The sequence below is a fragment of the Hyaena hyaena genome, unplaced genomic scaffold (genome assembly GCF_003009895.1).
Source record: "Hyaena hyaena isolate Hyena2069 unplaced genomic scaffold, ASM300989v1 scaffold_193, whole genome shotgun sequence".
NCBI lineage: Eukaryota > Metazoa > Chordata > Mammalia > Carnivora > Hyaenidae > Hyaena > Hyaena hyaena.
The window spans coordinates 2151825-2175051 of NW_024080823.1; the positions used below are offsets into that span (position 1 = coordinate 2151825).

The 23227-nt window shown below is 40.7% G+C and overlaps 1 protein-coding gene across 1 annotated transcript in view; it reads left to right on the forward strand.

The window, feature by feature from the left end:
* The first annotated feature begins 365 nt into the window (after nucleotides 1–365).
* TSNAX (translin associated factor X) overlaps nucleotides 366–23227 on the forward strand; it is a 31569-nt gene continuing 8707 nt past the window's right edge. Inside the window, exons 1-4 of the mRNA XM_039241237.1 lie at nucleotides 366–955; nucleotides 1414–1518; nucleotides 4707–4821; nucleotides 7540–7670. Of these exons, the coding sequence (XP_039097168.1) occupies nucleotides 940–955; nucleotides 1414–1518; nucleotides 4707–4821; nucleotides 7540–7670 (367 nt within the window). The 5' untranslated portion in view covers nucleotides 366–939. The remainder of the gene's footprint in view (nucleotides 956–1413; nucleotides 1519–4706; nucleotides 4822–7539; nucleotides 7671–23227) is intronic.

Genomic DNA, 23227 nt, shown 5'->3' on the forward strand with positions numbered 1-23227 from the left:
AGCGTCTTAGCATTAACTCACTTTGTCTTCAAATAACCCTAGGCAGGTGCAAGTACCATTCTATCCCTATTTTACAGATCAAGAAACTGACTAACAGAGGTTAATTACCCTCCAGGTTGCACAGCCACTCAGCGGCGGAGCCAGCACGCAGGCCGGCTCCTGAGAGCCACGGAAAATGGAGTAAGGCGTGACCGCGGAGACGGAGGGCGCAGAAAAGTGGAGACCCGCGGGGGGCAGGGGGGAGGAGCGCAGAGGGCGGGCTTTGCCGGCGTCAAACAGAACGCTGACTGATCTGCATACCTCCATCATTTTACCTCCAGGTGTCACTCCCAGGAATGGAAAGTTTAAACTCCCAACTCCCCAAGGTTCGCCCTCGAGGCTGAAAGGACCTCCCCGTCGGTGACCGAGGACTCGCTCTTCCTCACAGCCTGGTCGGGAGAGCCGCAGGGCCAGCTGATGCGGACGAACTACAAGCCCCAGTACTCCTCGCGCGGAAAGGCTGGGTCCACGCGGTGGAAACGCGGGGGTGTTCCAAAGGTGCCTGGAGGAAAAAAAAAAATCTCGTACATCTTCCGCCTCTGTCCACTTTCACACACGCCTCGCCTCCATCGTCTGTTGTATTAGAGCACGCAGTGAAGCGTGTGAGGTCGCCCTGTCTGCAGGCACAGCAGAGGGCAGGCACGACCACAGCGCGCGGGCGCGAGGCCCCCCGGGCCGTGAGCGGGGCGGAGCCCGAGGCGGCGGGGCCGGCGCGCAGGCCGGAAGTGTGCGAGGGCGGAGGGAGAGGCGTGAGTGGCTGCGGCCGCGCGCTTCCGGCCAGTGCGTTGACGTCAGCCGGCTGCAAAGGGCTTCTCGGCAGGCTCTCCGGCCGGCACCTTGCGCACTCCGCCGGCTCCCGGGCCCTCAGTCCCCGCTAGTCTCGCCGTAGGCCGCGACGACATGAGCAGCAAAGAAGGTGGCGTCTTCGGCGGCACTGGGCGTTATTTATTCAAAGGGGGAGGATCTCCGTCGTGTTTGTCGGATTTTCCGCTTCTCTTCACCCTTTGAGGGATGCCCTCGCCCCTTGCAGGCTCGGGGAGGCGGCGGCCCCGGTGATTTCCCGGCCACATCGGTCCTATCGACACCTCTCTTTTTACTTAAACCCTCGAGCTGTCATTGTTAATCTTAGTTCGGTAGTCGCTCCACCTTGTGCCAGATCAGGGAAGCCATTGGTGGAGGCCTGAGCGAGGGGAGCTTGAGGTTCGGGGAGAAGAGGCTGGGCTGCGTTTCTGCGAGTCCGCTGGGAACGCCTGTAAGGCGAGAGCCCCGTGGACGCCGGTTTAAGAGGAAGGAAGGGGTTAGCTGACGTTACGTTTTGTCCAGTCTCGTTGGTGGAAGAGCCCTGTCCAACTTTTTTCTCCTTCTCTACATAAGGATCAGGAGGGTTCAGGAAAAGGAAGCATGACAATTTCCCACATAACCAGAGGAGAGAAGGGAAGGATGTTAATTCATCTTCACCTGTGATGTTGGCCTTCAAATGTAAGTTCTCGGTGATGGAAGTTGGCGAAGGGAAGAGAACTAAAGAGGTTGTAACAAGGACGGTTAGACGGGGCGCACACACACGCACACAAACGGCCCGTCATAATTAAAAATGTGCGTGTGCGAATCTTACATTTCCTGGAGGTTGGCTGTGGTGCTAGGTCTGCCATTAAAAGTCGAGATTACCGAAGTCTTGACTTTTGGTTTTTTCCATTACAGTTATTACAGTTCTACGGATAAACAGTTAACACCAGACACGCCATATAACTAAAAATTATTGTGTGCTTGATATGTAAATAAATGTCAGCTGTCTGTATATACACATTATAGTTAATGAACTTCTAGGCATGTGATGGTTTTGTTTCCTCAGCTGACTTTTTTTTTTTAATATTTTTACTTTTTTCTAGGAGAGAGAGAGAGATAGCGTGAGCAGGGGAGGGTCAGAGAGAGAGGGAGTCACAGACTGAAACAGGCTCCAGGCTCTGAGCTGGCAGTCAGCACAGAGCCCGACGCGGGGCTCGAACCCACGAACCGCGAGATCATGACCTAAGCGAAAGTCGGACACTTAACCGACTAAGCCACCCAGGCGCCCCATCCTCAGCTGACTTTTGAAGACAGGGACTACGTTTTTGTTTTGACTCTTAACATTTTGTACAGAGTGGAAACTCCTCTATGAGGAAATCACATATGTACGTGTTATTGTATATACTGTTGGCATATATAGTGTTAATGCATATGTTATGTGTTTTTTCAGTCTTCCTTTTAACGAAGTTGCTCTTCGTTTCAAAACAAACCCTAAAACAAAATTCTCCCTCCTGGTATCTTCCACCCACCGTCCTGTACCTTACAGGTTTTGTTGTTCAGGAACCTGAAAGGACCTGAGCCCCGGATTCTAACTTGCAGTCATCTGAAGGCTGGATTGGGGCTGAAGGAGCCAAAGCAATTCACAAGTTAGGCTTTCTGCCAAACGGCTCTCACTCCCTCCATGGTCTGCTCCATGGTGCCCCTTGAGTGTCCTGATGTTATAGCATCTAGCTTCCCCCAGTCAGAGCAAGGAGGAAGCTACAGTGTCCTTGTGCCCTGATCTCAGACATAATAACACGGTCACTTTTTCTACCTTCTCTTAGAAATGAGGCAGTTTAAAAACTGCTTCATATTTAAGGGAAGGGAATTTGTTTCCACCTCTTGAAGGGAGTCTCAAATAATTTGTGGGCATAGTTTATTTTATTCATTGATTCATTCATTCTCAAGTTAGTTAACGTACAGTGTTACGTTGGGTTTGACTCCTAAAGCTAAGGAGTCAAACCCAATAATTCATCTCTTAATATGACACCCAATGCTCGTCCCCAAAAGTGCCCTTCATTATTAATGCCTGTCACCCATTTAACCCACTGTCCCAGCCATCAACCCTCAGTTTGTTCTTTGTAATGAGTCTCTTATGGTTTGCCTCCCTTTCTGTTTTTATCTTATTTTTCCTCCCCTTCCCCATGTTCATCTGTTAAGTTTCTCAAATTCTACATGAGTGAAATCATATGATATCTGTCCTTCTCTGACTTATTTTGCTTAGCATGATACTCTCCAGTTCTATCCACATTGTTGCAAATGGCAAGGTTTCATTACTTTTCATCACTGAGTAGTAGTCCACTGAGAGAGAGAGAGAGAGTGTGTGTGTGTGTGTGTGCACACCACATCTTTTTGTCAAAAAAATTATTTATTTCTTTGTTTTTATTCTCAAAAAATACACTGTCGGCTTTGGGAGTAGACCCCAGTGATTCATCACTCATATTGAACACCTGGTGCTCATCCCAACAGGTTCCCTCCTTAATGTGCGGGCATGTTTCAGAACCACCAGAGCACCCACAGCGAGCTTCAGCGGTATAAGACCACTTGTGATTGAGTGGAGAGTGTACTGATACAACTATACGTATACAGAGTGGAAAAACTGCACTGGGCCAACTGTTCCCCATCCTGATACACTCTGATGTCTCCCATACAGAGCTACTTATTTCCAAGCACATGTTGCTTTTGTATGTTTCTGTCTGCCTTTTCACACATTCTTTAAGCTTGGAGCTGCTTCTCATTGGATTCCCCCATTGTCCACCCAGTGAACTATGGTTTTCTTCAAGACCCTGCTCAAGTAGCTTCTTCCTTTGAAGCCTCTATGATTTTTCTCTCAAGCAAATTTATTGACAGGCATTGCATTTACTCATTATCCATTCATCCATTTAGTCATGAAATATTGGTTGAGCATCTACCATGTTCTAGAATGTGTTAGGAGTGAATAAGAAGAATGCGGATCCTGCTTTCCTAAACCCTTACAGAGATGTATTGAGTATTTTACTTATTTGTTTACATCTTTGTCTTGTGCTGGACTGAGCTTGAGGGTAGGAATTGTCTTATTTAACTTTGTATTTGTAGTATTTAGTTCACAGGGATCATTAATATTTACGATAAGTAAAAACTTTTGATTGTCTTGAAATATTAGGCAAAATCCGAGCTTAATTATTATCTCAGTAATAAAAGGACAGATGTCTTCGGTCCTTGTCAACCTGTTATTTGGTTAATAGTTTATTCAAGTTCTGGGATTTTTTTAATTTATGCAAAGTACATCTGGGTGCTCCCTATAGGGCAGGCAGTTTGCTGGGTCTTTGGGGTAACAATGCTTCTGGAATAAAGTGCTAATTAGGAGTTAAGTGGTTATTAGATATTTCAGTGACTAGGGCTTGGAAAATCAGAAATTTCATGTTGATGTCATTAAAAGTTATAAACTTTAATTTTTTAATTAAAGAAATTCAATTTTTTTTGAGGAAGAGGTAATATCGCATGTGGTTAAAAAAAAGTGATTAAAAACATTATGTAACTTAAGCAGTTGGAAGTAATTTTTTAAAGTCTTGTGTGATGGTTCTGTGATAACAACCTCATGTTTACTAGATGAGGTATTTTTTTATGGTATATACTTCCTATTGTGAGACCGGGACTGGCGAAACCCAGTGAAAGCATATGTGTGTTCAAAGAAAGAATATTTTGGTTACTAGCAGTCTGTGATTTCCAGGTACTTCAAAAGTAAATGAGATGACATGCTCCTCATTTTTATAGAGTAAATAATAGTTGCTTTATTATGCCTAATAACAATGTTAGGCTCAAAGTATAGATTATGCATGCTTATGGTTGTAATACTGTGTTCTTAGCATTTCAGCAGGAACTTGATGCAAGACACGACAAATATGAGAGACTTGTGAAACTCAGTCGGGATATAACTGTGGAAAGTAAAAGGACAATTTTTCTCCTCCATAGAATTACAAGGTGGGTAAATATCTCTAAAATTTGTTACAGTTGCTTACACTTGGATATGTGTTGTATATATACTTTGTAATGCTTTATACTTCAGTGGATAGCTAGCTGTTAGAAGATTCTGTGATTTATTCTATGAATACGGGGATTGGAGGATGTTAGCAGCAAGAAGATTTTAAGAATAAGTATTTTAATCAGAATAGGAAGAGAAAGGTTTTATTTTTTATGTCTGTTTATTATTTTTGAGAGAGAGAGTGAGTGTCAGTGGAGGAGGAGCAGAGAGAGGGAGAGAGAGAATACCAGGTAGGCTCCGCACTGTCAGTACAGAGATCGATGTGGGGCTCGAACCCATGAACCCTGAGATCATGATGTGACCCACAGTTGGACACTTAGCTGACTAAGCCACCCAGGCTCCCCAAGAAGGGAAAGTTCTTATTTTCAGAGCAACTAGGAATTTTCTGTTAACAGTGCTCAGTGGTATAGCTACTGTTTGTAAAAATACTAAATTTCTAGTGGTTGACTAGAGCTTATTACGTTAAAGCTTTACTTAGGTGTTACGTGCAAAATTTCAATATAGATAAATGTGGAAATCTGCTTTAATTTATCTTCCCATTCATTTTCCAACTCCTTGCAATCTGCTTTTCTGCCTCACAACTGTTGAAATTGCCCTTGTACCTTGATATTGTTAAATCTAGTGCATACTCTTATTTTACGCTTTTGCAGCATATAATACTACTGACTACTTAATTTTTTGAAAGTTCCTTTTCCTGCAGCTCTGAGACATCTTTTCTTTGAAATTCCTATCTGTAGGATTTCGTTATTTTTATTTTTCTATGTAGGCTCTGTATATATCCTAGATTCCTTGGTTGTGTGTATGTAAAAGAAAACTGCTTAAATTAGCCCTAAGCAGAGGAGGAAAACGAATTTTAAATTTTTAGGAATTTCTTATGAATGCAGCTGGGTATCTTTATCTTTCATCCTTGTTTGCTTCATTTTTCATTTAGTCACCTTTCTTTGCTTTTCTGTTTTACATGAGGTTAGAAAGTGCCCACCATGGGGCATCTGAGTGGCTCAGTCAGTTTAGCATCCATGTGTTCAGGCCCCTTATCAGGCTCTGTCTGTGCCGACATCGGGCTCTGCTGACAGCTCAGAGCCTGGAGCCTGCTTTGGATTCTGTGTCTCCCTCTCTCTCTGCCCCTCCTCTGCTCACGCTCTGTCTTTCTTTCTCCCCAAAATAAAATAAGACATTAGAAAAATTTTAACAAAACAAAACAGGAAAGTGCCCTCTACCCCCAACGTGGGGGGAGAGATTGTTACAAATGCCCCTAGAAGGATTTATACTATATATCTTAAAAAGTATTTAAAGAAGTCCAAATATAATTTGCCATTTTTTATTATTGAAAATATTACTGAAGTTTTCTATTCACTCATTTGCAACTTTTAAGATAACTAATAGTTTAGTTTTTATTGTATTAAGTGGATGTGAATTTGCCATACGTAGATTTATTGGAATGTGACACTGTTAACCTTTTCTTTATCTTAGTCTGACTGTAAACTTTTTGCTTTTTTTTTTTTTAACGAGCTCTCAGCTTATATTATGGAAGGAATATAAACTATTTTTGAACTTGAGCTTATGGAAAGAAACAGCACTGTTTTGATTAATTATGAATAGTTTTTCAATACAAATTAGAATTTAAAAACAATTGACATCAATATTCATCAGTTTAAAGAAATAATAGAACTGTGGCAGGGGATCTTAACATTTTAGAAAAAGCCATGTTATTATGTAAAGTTATTTTGTAAGTGTTTCTTTACCAATAAATTCTTATTATAGTGAACTTAGAAAATAGTAATCTTTAGAATAAATTGTAGAAAAGTAAAGATACTGAATGAAAGAAGTCAGTCACAATACCAAAGAAAGCTACTGTTACTGAGCAGATTTCATATTTTATGCACTTTTGTTTTTTAAAGCTCTGTGCCTAATGTGGGGCTTGAACTCATAATGATCAAGAGTCGTGTGCTCTACTGACTGAGCCAGCCAGACACCCCAATTTTCCTTTTTTTAAGTTTTATATATTTTGATTTGATTTTTTAAAAAAATCTTTTTCCTTTTTGTAAATTCAAATTTTAGTTAACAGTGCAATATTGGTTTCAGGAGTAGAATTCAGTGATTGATCACTTACATAAACAGCCAGTGCTCATCACAACAAGTGCCCTCCTTAGTACCTACCACCTGTTTAGCCCATCCTCCACCCACCTCCCTCTGTCAACCCATAGTTTGTTCTCTATCATTAAGAGACTCTTGTGGTTTATTTCCTCCCCTCCCCACTTCCTGTATGATCATCTGTTTTGTTTCTTAAATTGATTTTACATATTTTTTTAATGTTTATTTTTGAGAGAGAGAGAGAGAAAGCATGAACAGGAGAGGGTCAGAGAGAGAAGGAGACATAGAATCTGAAGCAGGATCCAGGCTCTGTACTGTCCGCACAGAGCCCAACATGGAACACACCCCACGAGCTGTGAGATACCTGAGCTGAAGTTGGACACTTAACCAACTGAGCCACCCAGACGCCCTTGATTTTACATATTTTTAATAAATGTAATAAAATAAAACTGTGGTTTTGAGTTAGAAGCATCCAGATAGAATATTAATTCAGTCCTATGTTTATTGATATTTAGAGAATTTCAGTTTTTCACTAACAATGCATCTGGCTGATATATTGATTGTAGTGCTCCTGATATGGAAGAGATTTTGACAGAATCAGAAATGAAATTGGATGGTGTTAGACAAAAGATCTTGCAGGTAGCCCAGGAGCTCTCAGGAGAAGACATGCATCAGTTCCATAGAGCCATTACCACAGGTAAGTCCAGGTTCACTTCAGTGGTAACTTTTTTTTTTTTATTAAAACTAGTGTGTTACATGATTTATGTGTGGGTTGCATTAATTTTAATTGACACTTGGTGAAATATTAACCTTAAAAATTGGGACTTCTGAATAATGATGTAAAGATAATTTAAAAATGTTAAATTGGCTTTGTTTTTCTAACTGTAGAATAGTCATTGATAGATTTTAATGAAGTAGTTGGAAAAAGACCTGACAGAGTAAACTTTATTTATTCTTGAGTGTAGAGCGTGTATTCAGACAGGGCACATCTCATTTCCTACTATGGGCATATCTTACTGGTGGCTCTAAGTTTCAGTTTTAGTGGGCTCATAAAAGGGAAGGTATCACCTAGCCAGATGGACCCAGACATCTCACAGTGTGACTCCATAGTGGAATTTTAAGAGAGTACTGGGTTTTATATGAACACAAATTGCTTCAAATATACATACATCAACTGCATAAATAGTTAACGTGCTTGGTTCTTTTCTCTTCATCCTTTTTTTAATGTGAGTTCACTGACAGGAGAGGTACTATATAATTAAAGAAGACAAAAGTTGATTCATATTTACACAAGTATGTGAAATTATATGTTCTATCAAATAGCAGATTCCACTGAACTCAAGGCATTTCGTCATGAGAAATGAGTTTATGTGGTACCTGGTCAGTATAGATCTAATTGTAGTGTGAACATTTATAATTTCACTTGTTTTCAGAAATGGCAATCTGTAATATGTTCAAATGTCTTTGGTTGTTGTTACCCAGTGATTATATGTACAGTTGACCTTTGAGCAGTGCTGTGATTGGGATGCTGACCTCTTGCAAAGCCAGAAATCTGCATGAAACTTTTGACACTCCCCAGACTTAACTGCCAGTAGCCAGCCATTGACTGGAAGTCATACTGATAATGTAAACAGTTTATTAACATGCATTTTGTATGTTATATGTATTTACTGTATTCTTACAATAAAGAGAAAAGAAGATATTTTTAAAAATACAGGGAAATGCATTTATAGTTCTGTACTACATTTATTGAGAAATCCACGTATATATGGACTATTGCAGTTGAAACCAATGTTGTTCAAGGGTTACCTGTTAGTGTATGTGTATTTTTTATTGAGGTATAACTGACATATAACATTATATTAGTTTTAGGTATACATTGTACGTATTGTGAAATGATCACTAAAATAAGTCTAGTTAACATCCATCACTATACAGTTATAATTTTTTCTTATGAACTTTCAGGATCTATTTTCTTAGCACGTTGAAAGTATGCAATATGGTATTATTAACTATAGTTGCCATGCTGTGCATTACATCCCTAGGACTTTAGAAGTTTGTACATTTTGAGTCCCTTCACCCATTTTGCCCATCTCCCACCTCTGGCAATCACTTGAAATGTCTTTTGATACCAATGAAAGAAAGTACCTGCTCACCTCAGTTAAAGCTGGGGTGTGTTACTAGAAACTGAAGTGATAATTCAAACAGTTGTATGAAGAGTCATTAGAGTCTTTTCTATCATTGTTACTTACTATCAGATTTATTTTTTTTAAGTAATAGTGCACATAATGAAAAAGGTTTAATGAACTCCATCTCTGCTGTCGTGTGGCATGACCTTGACTATGACAGATTGGCAGGGCTGGGAGAGAAGATCTGAGTATCGGTGAAATGGGTAAAGCAAAAGCTGAAACAAGCCTCGTGAGGAAAGCATGATAATATGTTCATTATCTTATGGCAGAAAAGATGTTTAAAAATGACACAAGCATTGGGGCGCCTGGGAGGCTCAGTCACTGGTTGAGCGTCCAACTCTTGGTTTTGGCTTGGGTCATGATCTCACAGCCCCATACCGGGCTCCGTGCTAACATTGCAAAGCTTGCTTGGAATTCTCTCTCCCCCTTTCTGCTCCTCCCCTACTTGCCCATGGGTATGTGCATGCTCTGTCTCTTTCTCTAAATAAATAAATAAACTTAAAAAAAAACTTGGGGCACCATGGTGGCTCAGCCCATTGAGCATCTGGTCTTGGTCTTGGCTCAGGTCATGGTCTCACAGTTCGTGAATTGAGCCTGTGTCAAGCCCTGTGTGGGGTTCTACACTGACCAGGCAGAGCCTCCTTCGGATTCTCTCCCTCCTTCCCTGTCTTTGCCCCCCAACACCATGCTCATACTCTCTCTCAGAATTAACAACTGAAAAATATGACACACGCATTAACTGCTGAAGGAAAAATGTATCAATTGAATTTCATCAAAATTAAGACATTTATCAGAAGTCTTATCTTCTGATTTATCTTTTTTTTTTAAGTGAAAAGGCAAGCTGAAGTCTGAGAGAAGACATTTACATACATGCCTTGGATAAAAGATGCATATACAGAATCCCTGCAAATCAACAAGAAAACAAGCAATTTTAAAAATGGACGGGCTCCTGGCTGGCTAGTTGGTGGAGATTCTTAATCTCTGGGCCATGAGTTGGAGTCAATGTTAGGTGTTGAGATTCCTGTTTTAAAAAATGGACACAAAAACTTGAACCGGGGCCTCATAAAAGTGAATATTCATATGGCTAAGTGGCTAAGAAGTGTATGAAAAGGTGCTGAGCATTATTCCCTAGAATGATGCAAAGTAAAGTTAAATGCAATACCATTCACTCACTGGCATGATTATTATAATGACTGATGATTCCCTTTTTTTTTTTTATTTCTAGGAGAGAGAGAGAGAGAGACAGCATGAGCAGGGGAGGGCCAGAGAGAGAGGGAGTCACAGACTGAAACAGGCTCCAGGCTCTGAGCTGGCAGTCGGCACAGAACCCGACGTAGGGCTCGAACCCACAAACCACGAGATCGTGACCTAAGTGAAAGCCGGACACTTAACCGACTAAGCCACCCAGGCGCCCCTGATGATTCCCTTTTTAAAAAGTTTATTTTTATTTATTTTGAAAGAGCAAAATAGCAGGTGGAGAGGGGGCAGAGAGAACGGGAGATGGGAGATAGAATCCCAAGCAGGGTATGCGCTGTCAGTGCAGAGCCTGATGCAGGGCTCAAGCTCACGAATTGTGAGATGACTGAGCCAAAGTCAAGAGTTGGATGCTTAACTGACTGAGTCACCCAAGGGCCCCTGATGATACCGCTTTATTATTTTTATTAGAGAGAGAGCATGAGCAGGGGAGAGGGACAAAGGGTGAGAGAGAGGAGAGAGAGAGAATCCCAAGTAGGCTTGATCCCATCACCCTGGGATCATGACCTAAGCTGAAATCAAGAGTAGGGTGTTCAACTGACTGAACCACGCAGATGCACTAAGACTGACAATACCACTTTAAAAAACTTTGACAGTATCCAGCTAAAAACATGCTCCTACTGTATGATCCCTTTTGGGTATGTACCCAATAAAAGTGAGGCTTATGTCACCAAAAGGCAAAGGCCAGAAAGCTTGTAACAGTCATAATATTCTAAAACTGAAAAATGACCCAGACATCCATCAATAGAAGAGTCGATAAATATATGATGATGTATTTGTACGATGTAAATGCTATGTAGCAATAAAAAACGATAAACATGCATACCAGGAAGTATGAATCTCACATACGTTCTGCTGGGTAAAATAAGCAGACACAAAAGAGTATCTACTGTATAATTCCACTTATGTGAAGTTCAAAAAATGGCAAAATAAATGTAGGGAGTTAGAAGGCAGGGTAATGGTTATCTAGGGGTGGAGGCTAGGGCAGGTGTTTTTGACTAGAGGCATGAGGGAACCTTTTGGAGTAATAGAAATGTTTCCTATTTTTAGCTGGGTGCTGTTACATAGTTTGTACACATGTAAAAATTCGTTAAGTTAAGCATTTAAGGTTTATATTTAAGATTTATGCAGTTTATATAAATTACAACTTTTTTTTTTTTTTTTTTTTAAAACAAAGTCACTATTGACATTGTCTTAGTTCCTTTTTCCAGAGCAGACCTTTGTATTGGGAGATCACATCAACAATCTCTTCAGGGCAGGGGCACCTGGCTGGCATAAGTCAGAAGAGTGTGTGACTCTTGATCTCAGGGTTGTGAGTTTGAGCCCCATGTTGGATACAGAGATCACTTAAATAAAACTTAAAAAAAAAAAAAAAAAAGTCTTCATGGCAGTCTTGCCATGTGGTGAAAATATGTGCAGTGTTTAGTAAAAACAGCATATAAAAACCATTCATATTAACGATGTTCCTTGTCAGAATCCCTTTGATGAGCTTTCTCTTGGGCACCCTGACATTTCTAGTCGTTAGGCCTGGCAGATGATGTTTGTGGTAACGTTTGCCTTGGTCTGTTTGTATCTGCCTGAAGTTTGTATCTGCCTCTTCCATTGGAAGTGGTTTGGGGAGGAGGTAAGCTTAAACATCCAGCATATTGACCTTTGTCAGTTCTCAGGGTTGACTGGAATCCAAAAGTGGCATTTCCAGGCCACCAGTATGTTGTAGGTCTTTTCATGGATATAGATCCAGAGCGCTGCTATTTATCATTTATTGATACGTGACTGTTGTCCCACCATGAGAGTCTCAGTGACTTAGTGCTTTTGTTTCCTCCCCCAGAGCTGGAGGAGTAGCTTTGACCACACTGGAGACAGGTCCATGGCAGGCAGGTTTCGGTCACAGTGGCCCTGCTACGTATACATAGGTACGCGTGTGTCATCTCAAGGACTGTAACAGGTGTGGAGTTGGTAGTGGGGAGCACGTTGGATCTCTCTGTTTCTAGAAAGTCTTTGATCTGAAGAAGCAGTATGGTCTAATGTCTTACTGCATCAGAGTAAACAAATCACATTCTGCAGCTTCTAAACATCCTGTTGACTTGGGTAACTAAAGGCAAGAGTTTGAGTAACTTCCATAAGCTTGATCATTTTTCTGTCACATCACACAGTAAGCCTATCTCGTAAAAATTCATGGGAACGTAATACATATAATAAAAGCTGACTATCCTGGTCTTAACTTTGATTTCAGTCCATGCTTAAAACTTTTATACTTCTGTAAAAACTCGTATATTTTCCTCATAGTGTTGGTGCATTGTCATGTGATGATGTATTTATTTATTTATTTAAATTATTTATTTATTTTAAGTGTTTCATTTCTGAGAGAGAGAGAGCGTGAGCAGAGGAAGGTCTGAGAAAGAGGGAGACATAGAATCTGAAGCAGGCACTAGGCTCTGAGCTAGCTGTAAACACAGAGCCCACCACGGGGCTCGAACCCACAAACCATGAGATCGTGACCTGAGCCGAAGTTGGACACTTAACCGACTGAGCCACCCAGGCGCCCGGTGATGATGTATTTAGATTAAATTTCTCAATTTCATATTAGCAAGGTTAAGCTCTACTAATCCAGGCAACTTGAAGTTTTGGTAGGACCTTGTATATCTGCTTGATTTGACCCAGTAATCTATTTGGTATGTTCTTCATCGATCCCTGAGTAAAGTGTAAGGAAACACTTTAAATAAGAGTGAGGATCATGTGAATAGTGATTTGAAAAGAAACCTAGAAAGTTGCACTTGGCTCATAGAGCAAAACAGAGAAATGCACAAAAAAGGCAAAAGGGACATTTCATTGAGTCAGTAGAGTGTTTCTTAAGTCAGGAAGGAAGCACTGCACTCTTGGAAAGAATTTAGGTAGGGCATTAATAAAATGGGAGCAATCTTTAGGTTTTCCCACTTCAGTGTATCACTGAGGGCCATTTTAAGCACTGTATTTCATTTTAGGCCCCTGTTTCTTCTTTGTTTAAAAAAAATTTTTTTTAATGTTCATTTTTTTTTCTTTTTTTTTTTTTGAGAGAGAGGACAAGCAGGGGAGATGCAGAGTGAGAGGGTGACAGAGGATCTGAAGTGAGCTCTGGGCTCATGGCAGAGAATCCTATGTGGGGCTAGAACTCAAAAACCATGAGATCGTGACCTGAGCCAAAGTCAGATGTTCAACTGATTCAGGGGCCCCTTTGTCAGTTTGGAAGATTACCTACTCAGGGATTAAAATTTTAAGGGTTCCCTATATCTCAGTTTTCTATAGTAAGTCCTTAAAATGAGGTTCTTTATGTAGAAACAAGAGTTTTGGGTTTTTTTCTCCCTTAAAGTTAAGGAATAAAACAGTTCAATAAAGAGGTATCTGGGACTTAAATTTTTACTGACAGATATTTCATTTGATAAAATAAGGTTATTTATAATTAGAGTAGCGTTAACAATATGATGCTTCTGAATAGCTTGCTGCTTGTAATTGTTAAATGCTTGTTTTGGTGTTACTCCAAATAGTTGTTCTTTTGACTCGAAGATAAAACAATTCTGGCATCAAACTAAAGGAGTTCTGTGCTTTTCCTCATTAAGAATAGTGCTAATGGCATGCAGAGCATTTCCCTGAGGGATACTTGTGTGAGCTCAAACATCGAGTATCCTCCTAATAATTGAACAACAACAAAAAGTTAGGTCTGTTTTCTACACATTTCTTATCAGAGTAGATTACAGATTGTCCCAAGGGATGGTTGAACAAATGAACAAATAATTAGTTGCTTGAAATAAGTCACTTAAAAAAATGTTGGGCTCTGTCATGTTTTTGTTTTCTGTTTTCCTCCTGTTGAGAAATTAATGGTTGGGGGAAAATGTTCGCCATCTTTAAAAAAAATGGTTTAGTTTATACCACTCTGATAGTAATGAAAACGGTTATTTAATTTTGAGACATTTTGGTGCACATAACTTTAAGTTCAGACCCTAACTAATATTTTACTTCTCTTATTCAGGAATGTGAATGATGTGTTAAGTGGATGTTTTATGTCAGAGGCTTTTTTTAAGCCATTGTTCTTTGTGATCCTTGCAGTATTCCTAAGTTACAGATACTATATTTACTGCTAAGTAAGTGGGGAAATTGAGTCTCACAGGGTTTAAGCGGCTTGCCCAAGATATTACTATAAGATAAGATTGGTTGCTTACCATATGGATTTAATTTACCTATTGACTTTAATTTTTTTGTGTGTTTATTTTTGAATGAGAGAGAGAGGGAGAGAGAGACAGAGTGCATGCAGGGGAGGAGTAGAGAGAGGGGGAGACACAGAATTCAAAGCAGGCTCCAGGCTCAGAGCTGTCAGCATAGATCCCAATGCGAGGCTCGAACTGTGAGATCATGACCTGAGCCAAAGTTGGATGCTTAACCAACTGAGCCACCCAGGCCCCCCAGTTATTTCTTAAAGTAAATCCAGAGGTAGAGTTTCAGGAAGGACATCTCTTTATACCACAACATACTTTCTGGTTTTGTGCAGTGCAGCTAGGGGACAGGCTGCAAAATTATGTTACTTTGGAGATGGGGAGACAGGAGAGCTGCTTTAAGTCCAGACGTGTAGCCGTGGGGATTTGTGTTGTGCAGCTGAGTTGTGGCCCCCTTCTGCGAACCTCCAAAGAACTGTGCTAAGGGGACAAGCAGATAGCATTTGGGAAGTTTGTCAGGAACCAGGGATATAAACAGGTGTTTCATGCAAAGTGCATTTCCTCAGGTTGTGTAGTAGCCTCTGAGGTCGGTTCAGCAGAGCTTTGCTTTATTTGAAACCTGCCCCATGATGGTGAGGGCAGCAGCTGTCTCTGCACATAGGGGAGAGGTCTGGGGGAAGGGGATCTGTCCTGGGCACATCCCAACCTTTCTTTTGTTTCATTCCCTGTATTTATATCCCAGTGGTTAGAGAGAGGATGATGAGAGAGGAACGGAGATTGGATGAGTATGGAGAGAGTTGGAAGCTGAGATGGAGGCAGGCCTGTGTGAGTCCCCACACAGGCAGGATCCCCGGTCACCGAATGACTGTCATTTTAATGGAGGCAGTCATGGGAAGAGTTTGATGATGTTCCCAGTATCAAATCATGCCTCTGACCATGGCTTCATTTAGCTAGAGAAAGACAGATGGAAAGAAAGATGTTTCCATCAGCATCTAAAACCAAGAAATAATTTGAGAGTTCTCAGGATAATTTGGTAAGTAACTTATGCTGTATCTTATAGCACTTGGCAAGCAGTTTTATAATAAATAGAGGTTAGCGTAGTAGGGTAATAAAAGAATGTATTTGAAATTTGGGGCTTATATTGATTTATGTAACAACTTATATTCCTGTTAAGAGCATAAGAGTTGGAATATTACTGCAAGGGACGAGGGAGTTGAAAATGGTGACAGCAGGTGTGTAAGGGATTGCTATCACAAGTAGGTGAGGTAGGAAGAGAAGGGGATCCTCTGGTCTTAGCGGAGTCATCTTGGAGGGATTTAGAAGATCCCCAGATTACTATTAACTTTTCTACTAATTTGGGTTTGCTTTCTGAACAGATAGAATCAACTCTGGAGGTGAAGTGGAAAGAGAGCCTTTGCTGTCAGACAGGCTTGGGCTTACGTGTTTGCTCTGACATTCCTTAGATCCGTAACCTTGGAGCACAGTATAGAGCCTGTTTGGATTTCAGCTCTCTCACCTGTTATGGGGGACCAGTAGCTGCCCCATGGGTTGTTTTGAAAACTAAATGAAATATGTGTATGGGAGGCATTTCTTATTATGTTTGGCACATCACCGTTAACAAATGTTTGTTCTCTTCCCTTCTGGAATTTAGCAGGATTAATCTGTAATAGTGTGCTAAATTAAATTTATCTTCATTTTGGATTAAAAACTCAGTAATATTTATTTTCTGAACACATACCCTTCAGTGCTGAAGTATAAGCCCTGCTGAAATAGACAATGTCCATTTAGACAAAATCCAAATTAGTGAACTTGTGTTTACGTTTTATTATTGGTAGTATAATTGGATATACTGTACAAAGCTATGGCTTATGGATATATTTTCGGTGTTTAATTTATGTACTTGAGGGTAGATTTTTTAGCCAAGTGGCATGTGAATCGAGCCTACATCTGATTTTACTTTAACATTTCCAGGACCTCATAAAGCTACCTTTTGAAAAAAAAAATCTGGTGATATTCTTAAAAATAGCAATAGGGGCACCTGGTTGGCTCAGTCAGTTAAGCATCTGACTCTGGCTTGGGTCGTGATCTCATGGTTTGTGGGTTCTGTGCTGACAGTCTGGAACCTGCTTTGGATTCTGTGTCTCCCTCTCTCTGCCCCTCCCCTGCTCATGCTCTGTCTGTTGTCTGTCTGTCTCTTTCTCTCTCTCTCAAAAACATGGGGCGCCTGGGTGGCTGAGTCGGTTAAGTGTCCGACTTCGGCTCTGGTCCAGATCTCAAGGTTCGTGAGTGCGAGCCCCACGTCCAGCTCTGTGCTGACAGCTCAGAGCCTGGAGCCTGCTTCAGATTCTGTGTCTCTGTCTCTCTCTGCCCCTCTCTCTCTCTCAAAATAAACAAGCATTAAAAGAAAAAGGTTTTAAAAGGGATCACTTTTAAAAAAATGAATAAACATTAAAAGAATTAAAAAATAGTTAACAAATGTAATTTTTAAAAACTGAGATACAATTTATACACCATAAAATTAACCCCTTTAAATTGTGTAGTTCATTTTTAAAAACAAATTTTTAACGTTTATTTACTTTTGAAGGAGAGAGATACAGAGTGTGAGCAGGGGAAGGGCAGAGAGAGAAGGAGACACAGAATCTGAAGCAGGCTTCAGGCTCTGAGCTGTCAGCACAGAGCCCAGTGTGGGGCCCAAACCCACAAACCGTGAGATCATGAGGAGCTGAAGTCGGACGCTTAACCGACTAAGCCACCCAGGCCCCTGTAATTAATTGGTTTTTACTGTAACCACAGGGTTGTGTAGCTTTCACCACTGTCTGATTCCAGAATGTTTTCATCACCCTGTAGTAAGGACATGCCCTACTCATTAGCAGTCACTGCCCATCTTGCTTTCCCCCAGCCAAGCCTAGGCAGCCACTATTTGACATGGATTTGCCTATTCTGGATATTGCATAAATAGAATCATACAGTATGTGGTCTTTGTGTCTGGCTTTTGTCACAGCATGATTTTTTTTTTTTAATGTTTTATTTATTTCTGAGAGAGAGAGAGAGACAGCGTGAGCAGGGGAGGGTCAGAGAGAGAGGGAGACACAGAATCTGAAGCAAGCTCCAGGCTCTGAGCTAGCTGTCAGCACAGAGCCTGACGCGGGGCTTGAGCCCACAAACTGTGAGATCATGACCTGAGCTGAAGTCGGACACTTAACTGACTGAGCCACCCAGGTGCCCCACAGCGTAATGTTTTCAAGGTACCCATATATATCCTAGCATGTATCAGAACTTTATTCCTTTTTAAGGCTCAGTAAGATTCTCTTGTACGTATATACCACATTTTGTTTATCCATCCATCGATGGACATTTGGGTGGTTTCTGCTCTTTGGTTATTGTGAACGATACTGCTATAAACTTTTGTCTACAAGCCTTTATGAACCCGTGCTTCCAATTTCTTGGCCATATACCTAGGAGTGGAGTTGCTGGGTCACAGGGCAGGCGATTTTTTAAAACACTGAAAGCCTGGAGAGAAAGGTGAGTTAAGAGTAAAACCTCTGCCTGGTCTGTTTGCCTTTCTTTATATATGGTTTTTGATAGAGATTCGGACTGGATGTACACTGCATAAATATCGTAAGAATAAATAAAAATAATCAGAAGCCTTTAATTGGGTTTCCTTGTATATGTTCTAATAGGAGAACATGGAGAAAAATAACAAATTACATAAAAGCAACCTACAAACTTTTACTGGCAACTGATTCTGTAAATAATTCTAATTGGATTTCATCCAAGGCAAAAGCAGAAGGGGAAGGCATTGTTTGATGGAATATGGCAGTAGGTTGAAATTTTTCACCTTGGGGATTGTTCACTGAAAATAGCGGATGTCCTTTTTATCAAGTTGAAACATAACTTGTTTAAACATCCTTTTACCTAGATGTGACCAAAAATGCTTTTCAGTGTTTGGGGCCAGATGTCCTTGAACTTTCTGTATGGTATATCATGAAACCTAATAACCATGGAGCAGAAATATCCACCTCATCCGTGAAGTAACTTTAAACAAACACATCCCCACAGACAACTTAGATGGTGACTAGATACACTTGAAAATGTAATGTTTGACAGCCATCCACACTAATATAGATTGACACCACAGGTGGATTTCGAGGGCTGTTGAGCTGTGTCTCCCCCCCCCCCAAAGTAAAAGTAAATCTGATGCCTTGAAGACCTTGAATTCTGACCTATATATCAGTTTGAACTTTCTCTTACAAGGATATTTCTTAATGGAATTAAATCCAAAGTACTATAAATTAAGTAAAATTAGATAATTCTGAACATTTGAATACCAGATTTTAAAATAGTTTTGTCAAAGCACTTACAGTTTCCTAAAACCAGGGAGGAAGACCAGGGAGAGATTATTTTGAAGAATTTACTAAACATTTGAGTCTCTTCTCAAGGTGTCTTCGGGGTGGGGAGAGGAGAAAGTTGTGAAGGCATCATTCATTCCCTCAAAACTCTTGGGTGTAAAAAACGGGTGTTCATAACTCAGAGCTGGCTGACACATTTAGCTGAAGTCTAAGTTTTGTGTAGTGGGTATGAACAAATGCCTTGACTGGATGTATCAGAACATTTCAAATATTTTTTACAGGGAGAAAAAGATTTGAGAAGGCAACATAGGCACAGAATAGCACGGAATTATGAAAGTATATAGTGTGAGAGCCTAGAGAATAAAGTTAAAGTGTTGAGAATAGCTGAATTGGGGATTTATGTGGGGGAAAAGTTTGGGAAAAAGTGAGTGTGTTTTATATGGACTTGAATGTAAGGAGGCAGATAAGTGGGAAGGGCATGAGCTTCTGGATTGTAAGAATGTTTTTTTACTTGGCGACATGGGTGAATTTCTTAATTTCTTCTGGGTCTTGATTCATCGGTAAAGGAGGGATGATAATACCATCATGTAAGGTTATAATGAACATTAAAAAAATGGATGTAAAGTACCAGATCTATTATCTTCTGTATAACTGACACTCAAGACTTAGTAAGCTACTACTGATATTTTGTTTACATTGTTTTAAAGTTTTGTTGGAGGCTTCTGGGTATGTATGCAAAAGAATAAAACGCAGGGACTCGGAGATGTTTGTGTACTCATATTCATAGCCACTCACATAGGTGGTGGTGTTGGTTGCACCACAGTGTGAATGAAGTACACATTTCAAAATAGGTAAAATGGTAAGTTTCGTGTTGTCTACCCTATTTGGTGAGTTTAACACTGTTGCGTATGCATTTATTTGTAAGAATGTAAATATTTTAGCAACAACTAACTAATGATTTTTATGTCATTCAGAAGTGCTTTGTTGCAGAAGCAAATGACATTCCTGTTTTGTTGCCATATAATTTAGTTTCACTAAATAGATTTTTTTCTTTTTGACATGTCATCAGGAAGATTCGTTCCTACCGTTCTGCATTTGAAAAGTACCATAGAGATCATTGTGTCTAGCACTGCTGTTGTACAAATGAGGGACGGGCCTGGGGGTTGGTTGTTCTTAGTTGATTTTATTAATTACAAATCATTTTAAGAATATATTCATTGGAACCATTTTCCATGTTTGAAATGGTTCATGTGGATAAAACAGCTGTACAGTTGATGGATTTTGCCAAATATATTTTTCCAGTTGGGGCGCCTGGGTGGCTTAGTCGGTTAAGCGTCCGACTTTCGCTTAGGTCATGATCTCGCGGTTCGTGGGTTCAGGCCCCGCGTCAGGCTCTGTGCTGACTGCCAGCTCAGAGCCTGGAGCCTGTTTCAGTCTGTGACTCCCTCTCTCTCTGACCCTCCCCTGCTCACGCTGTCTCTCTCTCTCCTAGAAATAAATAAAACATTAAAAAAAAAAAAATCAAAGTGTTGTTTCACTGTATGGTCTCCCATGGATAGCATCTTGGTTAAATAAAGTCCATGAAGAATCAGTAATCTTTTTTTTTTTTAATTTTTTGTTTATTATTTATTATTGAGAGTGAGAGACAGAGCCTGAGCAGGGGAGTGTTAGAGAAAGGGAGACTTAGAATCTGAAGCAGGCTCCAAGCTCCGAGCTGTCAGCACAGAGCCTGACGTGGGGCTCAAACTCACGAACTGTGAGATCATGACCTGAGCCAAAGTTGGATGCTTAACCAACCGAGCCACTCAGGTGCCCCAGGAATAGTTTTAAAAATACTGGTTTGCTTTTTCACTGCTTGTTCCCCCCTCCAGTTGTTGAACTCTGAAACTTAAAATTACTTCTTTTGATTATGCAAGGCATTTTACCTGTATGGTCTCTGTACTAAATTTAGCTCCGTTTCTACCTTTGCATGTCTCACCACTCCTTAAAGGACTTCTAAATAAAGCCACATCTACTCTGGAATCTTATCCTTAAGCATCATGACGAAGGTCCTGGAATTTTAGTCTTGAACAGGATCAAGTTCTTCAATACGAATTGACACAATTTGCCCTTGCCAATCTCTGTAAGCAAACTAGTGCAATATAGTGGTATTTTTTCTAGAATCACTAGAATGATTTAAGCCACCTTGCTTAATGCTGAGGTGGTTAGACTCCTTTTGATGTTGTTTTAACTTTTTAATATTTATTATATTTAATATTTATTTTTGAGAGAGAGGGAGAGCCTGAGCAGGAGAGAGGGGCAGAGGGTGAGAGAGAGAGAGAGAGAGAATGAGAGAATCGTAAGTAGGCTCCACACTGAGGAGGGCTCGATCTCAATGACCCTGGGATCATGACCTGAGCCAAAATCAAGAGTTGGATGCTCAACCAACTGAGCTACCTAGATGTCCCCAGATGTTGTTTTATTTATTTATTTTATTTTAATTTTTTTAATGTTTACTTAGTTTTTGTTTTTTTAATGTTTTTATTTATTTCTAGGAGAGAGAGAGAGACAGCGTGAGCAGGGGAGGGTCAGAGAGAGAGGGAGTCACAGACTGAAACAGGCTCCAGGCTCTGAGCTGGCAGTCAGCACAGAGCCTGATGTGGGGCTCGAACCCACGAACCGCGAGATCATGACCTAAGCGAAAGTCAGACGCTTAACCGACTAAGCCACCCAGGTGCCCCAATGTTTACTTAGTTTTGAGAGAGAGAGAGGGAGAGACAGAGCACGAGCCTGGGAGGGGCAGAGAGAGAGAGACAGACAGACAGACAGACAGACAGAGAGACAGACATAGAATCTGAAGCAGGCTCCAAGCTCTAAGCTGTCAGCACAGAGCCTGATGTGGAGCTCGAACTCATGAACTGTGAGATCATGACTTGAACTGAAGTTGGACACTTAACTGACTGAGCCACCCAGGTGCCCTCCCTCCACATGTTGTTTTAAGTAGCAGGTTTCCCTGTTTCTCACTGTTGGTAATCATAGTGTGTGTATTATGTTTTAATTTTTTATTCTCTATCTTATTTTGTGGGATTTTTTTTCAAACTGAGCACTTCCCTGTTAATTGACTGTTCCCTGTTAATTATAAAACATAATTTAAAATAATTAAATGGTTTTTCAATAATGGATCTACCTCTTTTAATCATGGTTTTTGTGTGTCTGTCTGTGCAGGACAGGCTAAGCGCCAGGTATAGGACTGTGCACAAGGTAGTTGTGGTGTTGCCCTCCTAGCGGGATCGTACTAGACATTAGATAAGGAGTTTTACGTGATTGAAATACAGCCAGAAAGGAAAGGCACACGGTACCAGGAGAACATCTAATAGGGATTTGGCTTAGAATGGGGGTTGTCAGAGTCCATTTCTTCAGAAGATGATACTTCATGGAACTCTAAAGGATTAGTAACAGTTTATTAGGTGAAAGAGTAAGGAGAGCACATTATGATGCTGAGGGAAGAGCATGTAAAATCCTTTGAGGCAAGGGAGGGCTCAGTATAAGTGAGGAGCTGAAAATGAAGGAGAGGTTACAAAAGTTTTGCATTACAGGCACGTTCATACTCTGTGAATTCAGCTTAAGCATTCTGCCTTATAGCTTTTCACAGTCAAGATTCTTCAGAGAAGCCAGAGAGAGAGTGCAAGTAAGAGATTGATTTATGTGTTTGAAAGAACTGGTTCATGTAATTGTGGGGGCTAGCAAGTATGAAATTTGCAGATGAGACTGCAAGGCTGGAATTTTAATACAGAATGGATGCTGCAGTCTCGAGTCTGAAATCTGTAGGCTGGAAATGCAGGCAAGGTTTCTCTGTTGCAGTTTTGGGAAACTGAATTCTTTGTTTAGAAAGCCTTCTTCGATGACTAGATGAACAACCTCCGCCCACCCCTATTATGGAGGGTAATCTGCTTTACTTGGAGTCCCACTGATTTAAATACTAATAACATCTAAAATTAACCATTGGGGTGCCTGGGTGGCTCAGTCAGTTGAGCGTCCGACTTCAGCTCAGGTCATGGTCTCACGGTTCATAGGTTCAAACCCCGTGTCGGGCTCTGTGCTGACAGCTCAGAGCCCAGAGGCTGTTTCAGATTCTGTGTCTCCCTCTCTCTCTGACCCTCCTCTGCTCAAGCTGTCTCTCTCTCTCTCAGAAATAAATAAAAAAATTAAAATATTAAAAAAAATTTTTTAGGGGCGCCTGGGTGGCTTAGTCGGTTAAGCGTCCGACTTTCGCTTAGGTCATGATCTCGCGGTTCGTGG